The sequence below is a fragment of the Asparagus officinalis genome, chromosome 3 (genome assembly GCF_001876935.1).
Source record: "Asparagus officinalis chromosome 3, Aspof.V1, whole genome shotgun sequence".
Lineage (NCBI taxonomy): Eukaryota > Viridiplantae > Streptophyta > Magnoliopsida > Asparagales > Asparagaceae > Asparagus > Asparagus officinalis.
Window position 1 is genome coordinate 55,683,896 of NC_033796.1, and position 10,483 is coordinate 55,694,378.

The following is a 10,483-nucleotide window of genomic DNA, read 5'->3' on the forward strand; positions in this document are numbered from 1 at the left end:
TTATCCCCAAACACGAAATAATAACCACAAGAAATAAAATAAACTAACTTAATGGATTAAAAAATATAACCCTTCAAATTAATAAATAGACTAACTATTTTATTCCTTCCTTTTAACCCCTTCTCCTTAACCCTTTGCCAAAGGGGGCCTAAAGTATTAAAGTTAAGAAGTGTAAACTGTAAGATATCAAAGTGTGAAAAAACTTTGAGATATTAAAGTTAAAAAGTGTAAACTTTAGAAGATGAAATTTTTTAAAAAGAATATGAGCTTTAAGAGATAAATCATAACTAAGGGGTTTTGGTCACTGAATGGTCAAATTGCAAGTGTCCCAACTCCTGAGGATTTGAGAGACTAATGAGCAATTATTAAGATTTGAGGGATTAATATGGAATTATTGAAGATTTGAGTGACTAATATCTAAATAACCATATTTTTCCGAGGGTTTTCAAGTTGAGCATTGCTCCAGTACTTCTATAGCTCTATTTATTGTGAATAGACCTCCCTGTTCTAGAGGGGGGGGGGGTGATTAGGGTCTTATGCTAATCTAATCCAAATTAATAGCAATTAAAATTATGTTGATCAATTTGTTCTTGCAAGAATAAATATGATATGAATATGAGCAATAAAGATGAATAATATGTGAGACAATCAAAGCACAGACACACGATATGTTCACGAGGTTCGGTCCCCACGACCTACGTCCCCGCTCCTCACCTCGAGGAGATATCCACTATCACAATCCGGTTTGGAAGCCGGAACTTCTACACACTCGGTTTACAAGTTCACCGAAAACTCTCACACTACACAATCACTCAACAATCACACTTTACACACTAAGTGTAGGAACCTAGCCCGTGTCCTCCTCCTCAAGTGCTCGATTACAACCTCTCCCTAGGTTCGTCAATCGACGCCACTCCTATTGGATTTGACCCCGTCTCTCTCTCCTCACACTTCTCTCGGTGTACAAGTGTGTTACAAGTGAATCTCACAAATAAAGGTTCAATACAATGATTTGTTCTCAATTAACAAGTGAGAACACAATAAAGCTCACACTCACTAAATCCCACACTACAACCCACAATATATAATATGAGAATATCAAGCTCAACAAGTGTGTGTTAATAGTGAATGAAACTCAATAAATATAACTCAATGAATATAGCTTAATCAAATGAAAGTGAAATAATAAGCTATATAGGAAAGAGTTTAGAAAACTTCTCAATGAACAAGAAGAGCTGAAGAAATGATGATTCCAATAGGGTTTGAAAGTCTCTTCTTGTTGTAGAAAAACTTCTCTTGAAAATAGATTGATGAAACAACTCTTAAACAGCTCTTATACGCGATTAATAACTTGTTAAACAACAAACTTGGATTTCTTGGATCTTAATGAGGAAGAGCAGCAATGGGGTATATATAGCACCCCAATACTACAGCTAGAAATAGGTAAAAGACCAAAAGACCCATTTGAAAAAACTAGTCGTTAGGCCGGTCGACCGCTTAGTTCAAAAAACTCAGAAAACGGGGAATTAAAGCTGTCGGTCGACCGACGAAAAAAGCGGTAGACCGAATTGGAAATTTTGGTCGTCTGATATAAATTCCGGTCGACCGGAGGGCTCTCTGGAAGTTTACTCAGAAACGGAACAACAGTCGGTCGACCGTACCGGTCGACCGAATTCTGATATATGTAAATATACAGGTTTTGGGACTAGTTTGAAAATCCAAAAAAAATGTCAAATCAAGTTCAAAAATAATGAAACTTTGGGGAAAGTTTCTAAATGATAAAATAAACATGTTTAAAAAGAATTTCTGGAAAATTAATTTTCGTTTGTGAAAATTACCTGTTTTTGAAGAATGCTTAGAAAACCTGTAATTTTATGAAAGTGAACTTTGATATAGGGGCTTAGAAAACCTGTAATTTTATGAAAGTGAACTTTGATATAGGACTTGTAAATATTCATATATATATTGTGCATATAATATATGTATATAGTGAAGTATGAAGGAGCTGTAAACATGAGACAAAGTATTTTAACAACGTTTAATGAAAAATCATCTATATGATAGAAAACGTCAAAAATCGTGTTAAGGGTATATATATTGAGCTTAGATATAATCATACTATATATGTAAGTAAACTAAACATATACCTAGGTAAATCCACGCAAATGAACTTGAATCTTTAACGCTTGATTAACGCGTGTTGAAATACCTGAAAAAAGAACATAAACACAAAACACTAGAAAACTTATTAGTAATAAATTGTTTGTCAAATCATCATCAAAACTATAGGGTCAACAATCTCTCCCTTTTTGATGATGGCAAACAATTTATACATGAATATGAAATATATACTGATAATCCACATATAAGCCAAAACAAGAGTAAATCATAACAAGACCATATATATATATAAAAGAATCAATTTGTAAGCTATATGTGGTATTTTCTTCCCCTTTGACAACATCAAAAAGGGAAAAATGAAAGATAGGAGCAATGCTCCCCCTGTAACGTCCCGCCCCGGAATCCCGGAGTCGGTACGCTATTAGATCTGATGGACTGGCCTCACAAACCACTACATGTCTTTTCAGCACGTTTTGTCCTCACTCACGCGCTCCCTGGAAAACTTCCCAGGGGGTCACCCATCCTAGAATTTCTCCTGTCCTCACTCACGCGCTCCCTGGAAAACTTCCCAGGGGGTCACCCATCCTAGAATTTCTCCAGGCCAAGCACGCTTAACTTTGGAGTTTCTAAGAGTTGGGTTCCCGAAAAAAAGATGCATCTTGGTGGTATGAGTATTCCAATCAAATCTATCAATACTAATTACATCACCCTCTCAAGGGTTGGGGTATTACACCCCCTGCTTATAAGCATAGATAAAAAATAAAGAATTATATGTCAAAGGCTCCCCCTGTCAAAAAGACTGAATGACATCTACTGATCATATATACAGGAGCTAAACCAACAACTATCCATCAAACATATGCAAAAATGATACGAGTAACTCAAATTCTATAAACAAAACATGATTATAGTCTTAACCATGCATTGATCATAACATGATAAACTGGCATAAGTAATTACAAAACATCATTTTAGCATCATAGATTTGCATAAATATACAAAACCTAAACAGTGCAAAGAACTCATGACAGGCAACTAATATTTACCACACATCAAATTATGAATGTTGTTTCAACAATGCATTGATTTATAAAAGTAATAAATTAAACACAATAGGCCACAAAATATCACATAAGCATTAGAAGCAATATAGTTTTGCACAAAACATGAATTCGTTCACAAGATAGTAAATTTTACATAAAAGATCACACAAAACCATACATAGTTTGTTCCACAAAGTATCATAGAGTTATTACACTCAAATAAAACAGAGTTATCAAATCAGTCATCTCCAAAAGAGAACATCAAAAACAAAGATAACCATCACATAAAGAAACTCAAATCAGTCATCTCCAGCATCATCACCACCATCATCACCACCATCATCATGACCACCAGAATCAGAAGAGCCTGAGCCATCAGCAGAATCCTCACCAGAATCAGACTCAGAATTAGAAGGGATCCCGAGAGACTGACGCTGAAATGAAAGAATAGTCCTAACATCCTTCTGAATAGATGAGACTTGCTTCTGAATACCTGAGTACTGAGTCTCAAGGCGATCCAGACGGTCACAAATATCAGAAGTGGAAGAGGTTGAGGCTCTAGAACGGGAGTGAGAAGATGATGAAGGAGTGGAGTCAAGGGCCATCTGCATTCTAGAAAGAGAGACCTTATCAAAGAAATCTCTCGTAGATTCAATCTTGGGTTCATTTGTAAGATCAACATTGAAGTGTTTGAAGATATATTAAGAATCCCCGCAAGTTCGTTGGCAGAAAAGGTAATTTCAACATTTTTAACTGATGATGTAATGGTCAAACTACCATCAGCAGAAGATGTTGTGGACAAGTTCGCATAAAACAGATAAACAAGAAATGGATAATAAGGAACTTTATGTCCCTCATCTAGCAACCTGTCTAACCCAACATTGTGAAGGATAGTCTCAGTGTTATACATGAATAACTCAGAATATTTGATATATCTGGTAGGAATGATTTTCAATTTGCACAGTTCCCTGTATTTCCTAACAAGAGATTTAAAAAGTAGATAATCCTCATAATGTGAGGCTTTTATAGATGAGGAACTCGACTCTGGTTTTGATCTCTTTTTAGGGGGTTTGGGAGGCATGATGAGTTAGGGTTAAACAGATAGAAGAAATTTTCTCAATTTCCTGTAAACAAAAATAAATTTAGAGCAAATTAACAAAATGCCCTAAAACTAAAACCCTAGATGAGAAAGTAGACATAAGAACTCAGAAATCAAAAGGTAAAGGAAGAAATTACCCACAAAACTGATGAGAAATGACTGAAAGTAGCAGCGGTTGAATCCAAACGGGCGACCGAAAAATTTTGGAACCCTAGGTCTGCGATTTCAAAAAGAGGAGGAAGAAGAGGGGTCGGGTGTTTTGGGAGAGAAGACAACGGCTGGGATTGAGAGGATGATAGATCAAGGGAGATGTAGAGTTCAGGTTTAAAAACAGAATCCAATAACACAACCAAAAACCCGATAAAGAAAACAAAGTTGCTGCAGTATTTCATTTCGGTCGACCGACTCGGTCGACCGAATCGATTACAGAAAGATCGTCGGTCGACCGGGTCGGTCGACCGAGGGAGGGTAAAAGAGACAGGTAAAGGGAAAATTTGTTTTTGAGAGATTTTTCAAAGTAAACCTTTTGGAAATTTGTTTTATAACATATTAAAGGTTTTATAAGATATATATAAATCACTACAAGAAATTACATCTTTAACGAAGGGATTTCCCTTCGTTAAAGAGCTGAAAACCTTCGTTATTGTATGCTAACGACGGGAAAAAATCCCTTCGTCACCCGTCGTTGAAGCCCTCTTCGCTAAAGGGTCACGACGGGATATACTACCCATCGTTATAGAGTCTATAACGACGGAACATATTACCGTCGTTAATATTTATGACGGTAATTATCACCGTCGTTACTATCAGTGACGGGAATATTTTCCCGTCGTTACCATCAGTGACGGGATATTTTCCCGTCATTACCATTTATTACGGGGATATTTTCCCGTCGTTACCATTAGTTACGGGGATATTTTCCCGTCGTTGAAGACTAATTAATGACGGTTGAATACCGTCGTAAAAGTCTTCATAATGGATAATTAGTAACCCATTAACGATGGTGCTTTCCCTTCGTTGATGAACAAAATACGGTTTATAAAACCGTCATTGTAGACTACAAATTTCTAATATACATTAATAATAGTTTTTCCATTCATAGGAAACTATCATATTATTCTCAACCTGATACTAAGATTCACAACACAAATATATTAAAAATACCCAATAATGAATAAAAGAGAAAATATAAATTCCATTCATTAATAACATCAATAAATAAAATTCCACCATCCTCAAATATTCAATACTAATAACAAGAGTTAATATCCTAATTGTTCCAAAGAAAAATACATGAAACTATCTATAACAAATTAAAATAAAAGTTTGTGGAAGACACATTCTTTCATCTCTAATCATCGTCAAAAGAAGACTCGGTCTACCCCACCTCTCCTAATCTTGCATGGATAACCTGAAAATTTTAAAAACAACATATAATTAAGAAACATCAATTAATAAAATATTATCTTATTAAGTAAAATTCACATTTTTTAGTGCAAGTAGTCAATCACAAAAGTATATAAGAGATTTTACAAAAAATAATTACCTAGTCCTGCACATGTTCTCGAGTTTGATGAGTCAATGAAGGTGATTGCCTAAAAAAAAGTTCTTGCTCATCCTTTGTTGTTGTTGTTCTATATGTAAGAGGAATGCAAGGACTCTCCAAGGTGAAAATGACATCGTACCAATTCCTCAACCATATCATTGACCTCCTGATTAAAGAAAGTTTCTAACTGCTTCATGCTCATTCTTCATTTACTTCTCACTAAAGAACACGGATGTACAATATATACTCATTAGGTAAGGTGTTGAATTAATGCCAAGAATAAGTTTATTTTCACGCTAACATGATGGAATGTCATTAAAAGAATGTATTGTTGGGATATCCACGGGTAAGGCAATTGTCTATACGGATCATGAGCTAATTGTCTCGGATATTAAATGGTTAAGTCAAGTGAAAAACTACACAAACGAAGTGGTTACCATGATTCATACCAGTAATACCATCACCTAGAAGATGTTTCCAACTTTGATGGCCTCCATTTTTTTATATATCCTTCTTGCTCTGTTCCATATTTGCCTCAGTATCTTTCATGCGCTTCACAACCACAGTCATGTGACTGTGACCCCTTTCTGAAATTCGTTCAGTATGTCATAAAGTGGAAGATCACCATATACCCTTGTCGAAAGAACAAATTATTACCCTGGTCGGAAAAGAAATTGCTTTTATAAAGAAATACAGCTATAAACCGTGATTTTTAATATTATACTATTAGTTCCTGAGAATTTACTCTAATCTTTGATACTTAAGTTCAAAGATGGCTTCTCATGGCTGAATATTAAACTGAACACAGAATCCAGGGGTTAGCGGATGAAGGTTGCCTAATGCACAGAAACATATATAGCACAGATACTCTTATCTCCAAATCATGCCACACTGAAGACATGATAGAGACATAAAAACTCTTGCAAGTACCGATTTTATTGATAAAGATCGTGTGACGAATGGAAATTTATATATGGGACAAGAAATCTGGCACTACACCATGTTGTAATCGATGCAAGGATGCACACTTCCATCCCAACTTTTCTGAACACAAAGTTTTGAAAATTGTTTTCTCTTTTAGAAGTAGTATAGATTCAACTATTTTTAACAAGTCCTTCAATCTTATCCAACAAGAAAATTTGTATTGTTCTTCCAATCAATCCGTTGGAACGTGGTGATCCTACTAAGGCATGAAAACTATCCCCACACCCTAATTATATTCCTAAATAACTAAATCATTAATTCATATTTTTATGTTAGAGAGAATGTAGGCACTAAACATTAACAGATAACATAAATTCCATGAAACAGATTCAGAGTTTGAGAAAGTAGTAGAAATTACTCACCATTCCGTAATCTGTAACAATCAATGATACATAGTCATTAGGTGTCGTATCATAACTGTATACAACATTTCAGAATAAGGTCTCCCAAAATGTATCTCATTAAAAAACAGGTAAATTATTTAATAGGCAAAGTAAGAAGTTACATTAAGTTTAGAAGTTGAAGATTCTCATCTTCAGCCCAATTATCCAGATGATTCAACTCTTGCCTTCCAGTGACCTTTGAAATCATATCTGGATCCCCTGTGGAATAAAAATGTAGGTTTCTTAGAAATGTCCACCAAAGCAGTGACTAAGAATGAAGAAAGATGAAGACAAACCCAAAACAAAGATGTTTAGACGTACCAAGTTCATTAGAACATATAGAATCTAGTTGCACCCTCTCATGAAATTTATATGCCTCGCAGCATATCAGAACTGGAATATGGAATGCATGAGCAACCATAGCAACACATGTTGTTCCAACTCTTGAGTAAACTGTTCCGTTTGATAAAACAGAAGAAGCCCCAAGAAAAACTCGTGTAACTTTATGCATAATATAAGAGACGGCATTTATGTGAGTGTAAGTACAGCTGAGCCCCTTTCAAGGGCCACCCTTCCTCCATTATTTTTATGTTAGAGAGAATGTAGTAGGAATTTATGTTATCTGTTAACGTTTCAGAGAATGTACACACACATCAAATTAACATGAGCAAACGCCACAATCCCCTCATTGCTAAATTCAGCTACTATTTGGTTTACTATCCACACTCCTTATTTTCTACCAAATTTAGCAACCTGTTACTATTAAATTATGCTAATTATTCTCAAACTCAATTGCCAACCCTTCATCATTCCTCTTTATAAGATGTCCCAGACTAGCTTTGTCTTTCAAGGGCCACCCTTCCTCCATTCTTTTTATCCTTCTTTTTCTCCTTATCTTTTTCTAGCAATTTTTTTCTTTTTTTTGTTATTTTTGGAGTCATGTGTGCTTTTTTTAACTCCTATAATCTACCACTCTCAATTATGAAATGAAAACCCTAGCTCCTTTCTCCTCTACCTGTAAGTCCCTCCAAAGGTTGGAGTCTAGAAATCGGCCGTTGTCTCACTGGCCACTGGATATGTGCTTTCTATCGGAACTAAGCACAATCCTCTACTTCTAAGGTCCTGCCTTGGTCCCTCGTCGTCCTTGGATTTTTCTGAACTATGTGTACAAAATCAAACACAAATCTTATAAGAACACTCTTTGTACGAGTGGGATGTTCCAAAACATAAATTTGGAACTGCCCCTCTACTCTACTTGTGAATGGCTAAGAACATCATGCTAAATACTCCAGAATCCAATAAATTTTGACTATTTAAACATGTTTGTGCTTAATTTGTTTTCTTCTATTGTTTATTTTGTTCTTGTTAAAGAAACATGGATAGAAAAACAATGAATAATATAGTACTTGTTGATGTTGCACGGGATGCCCATTCTTCAAGTATGGAGAGCTCAAGAGCTAAAATCATACAAAATATCAAGAATTGAGAAACAGGTTGATTTTATTTTTCAACCAAAATGTAACTGCTATATCTTAATTAAGAGGACAATTAATTAAGCAAAAAACTTACACTGACTTGCTCATGTAGGAACTTAATGTATTCAATTGCCTATGAAGAACTGATGCTGTATCAGTCTGCATATAATAACAAAGTTAATTAACCAAGGAAATTAATGAAACTAAAAGATGAAAGAAGAAGGAAAACATATATCATCTATCCAAAACGCGAAACCAGTTGCTGGAGTGTGGTGATTCTGTCCCCTAATTTTTCTTTTCTAACCTACAACCATAAAATCCCTAAAAGCTATCACCACCAATTTTAAAGAAAAGGAAAAAAAGGATCAAAGTTACAATCAATTGAAATCTACACGGAATCCATCCTTAATTTAAAGGTTGGCAAAGGCGATGATGCTTGTACTCGAGTTAAGTTAAGAAAAATAACAGAGTGAATCGAGAATTTAGATGAGGCATTTAAACGAACAGGTAGAGTGCAGCGCAAACACACATACCTTTACCTGAAAATGATGGAGACACGAGCAGTTTTGAAGACAGGTAGAGTGCAGCGCAAACACACATACCTTTACCTGAAAATGATGGAGACACGAGCAGTTTTGAAGCTAGAAGAGGAGAATAAGAGATGTCATCCGCTGAAAATCCCGCCATGCGATCATCTTTCTTTTACCTCTGGATTTGGATTCAGCGCGTCCTTGCTCTTTCACCGACCATCTCTTCCTTGTGGTAAGCCCGTTTTTAATTATGGCGGTGCTCGACGATGAAGAGGTCTCGACGGCGAAGAGATCTCGACCACGAACTGAAGATGATGATGAACCGGACTTCGAACTGGAGCCGACAACGAATTTGAGACGACGACGAGTCTCGACGTCGAACTGGATTGGCTGACGACAAGCTGGAGATGATGACGAGTAGGAGCCGACGATGACCTTGAACGACCACGAGTGGGAGCCGACGACGAGCAGGAGACACACGACAAGATGGAGACGGGCGATGGTGATTTTTTAAAACTAGGGTTTAATTAATATTGCGGTGGTTATAGGGATGATTAGGAGTAGTTATGGGGGATTTTGGATTTCAGGTTTCGGATTCTACTTGGGGCTTTGGGGATTTTGGTTGTGGGTTTTGTTAATTAATAGTAATTGGTTAATCTATTAGTCCTATTAAGATTAGGAGTATCATTAATGACGGTAATGGACCCCTTCATCTTTAAGGAGACCCAATAATGACGGTATTAGGATCAAATCAATGAAGGGATTAGAAAACCGTTATCACATCTCACATCATTTCTCTAATTTTTGTAATCACTTGACGAAGGCTTTAAAACCCGTCGTTATTATATGCATATTAATGACGGTTAACTGGTCCCTTCACTAATTTTGGTCGTTAAATACCAGATTTCTTGTAGTGAATGATTTTGACTATTAAAAAACATATAAATAATTTATTTTGACAAAAGAATATAATTTGTCATTTAAGCAAAAAAAAATCAATTATTCAATAAAACAAATCAAACCAAAAAAAATACTATGTAAGTCTTTTTGGTACCCACATCATTTTGGTACCACTAGAACTTGGGACATGACCCCTATTATTTAAATTCAAGGCCCTAGGGTTATGAACCCGCTTGGGCGTATTTTGTGCACCGATACGATCAAAGCAAAAATTGTAAACGTGACCCATACGATTGCAATTAGTGCAATGTAGAGGTTTGAATGGTTTGCGTTGACCAAAATGGAGTGCACGTGGTTCATTTGCAAAAATAGATTTTTCTTTGTAATTATTTTGCAAACGAA

The 10,483-nt window shown here is 35.8% G+C and overlaps 1 protein-coding gene across 19 annotated transcripts; it reads right to left on the reverse strand.

Annotated features, from left to right (window-relative positions):
- LOC109834176 (translation initiation factor eIF-2B subunit delta-like) lies at nucleotides 5,504-9,781 on the reverse strand. Of its 19 annotated transcripts, none has more exons than XR_002245485.1 (8): nucleotides 9,260-9,781; nucleotides 8,746-8,810; nucleotides 8,583-8,633; nucleotides 7,299-7,395; nucleotides 7,156-7,210; nucleotides 6,259-6,467; nucleotides 5,810-6,028; nucleotides 5,504-5,674 (listed from the first exon to the last, which is right to left on the reverse strand). XR_002245485.1 is itself a non-coding variant. In XM_020402115.1 (4 exons), exons 1-4 carry the CDS (start codon nucleotides 7,685-7,687, stop codon nucleotides 5,642-5,644), a joined length of 375 nt encoding a protein of 124 aa, XP_020257704.1. In that variant the 5' UTR covers nucleotides 7,688-8,576; the 3' UTR covers nucleotides 5,514-5,641. The 19 variants fall into 19 exon arrangements, 1 of the variants encoding a protein (XP_020257704.1); XR_002245483.1 differs by having other exon boundaries at nucleotides 9,254-9,781; XR_002245489.1 differs by lacking the exon at nucleotides 9,260-9,781 and adding an exon at nucleotides 9,191-9,223.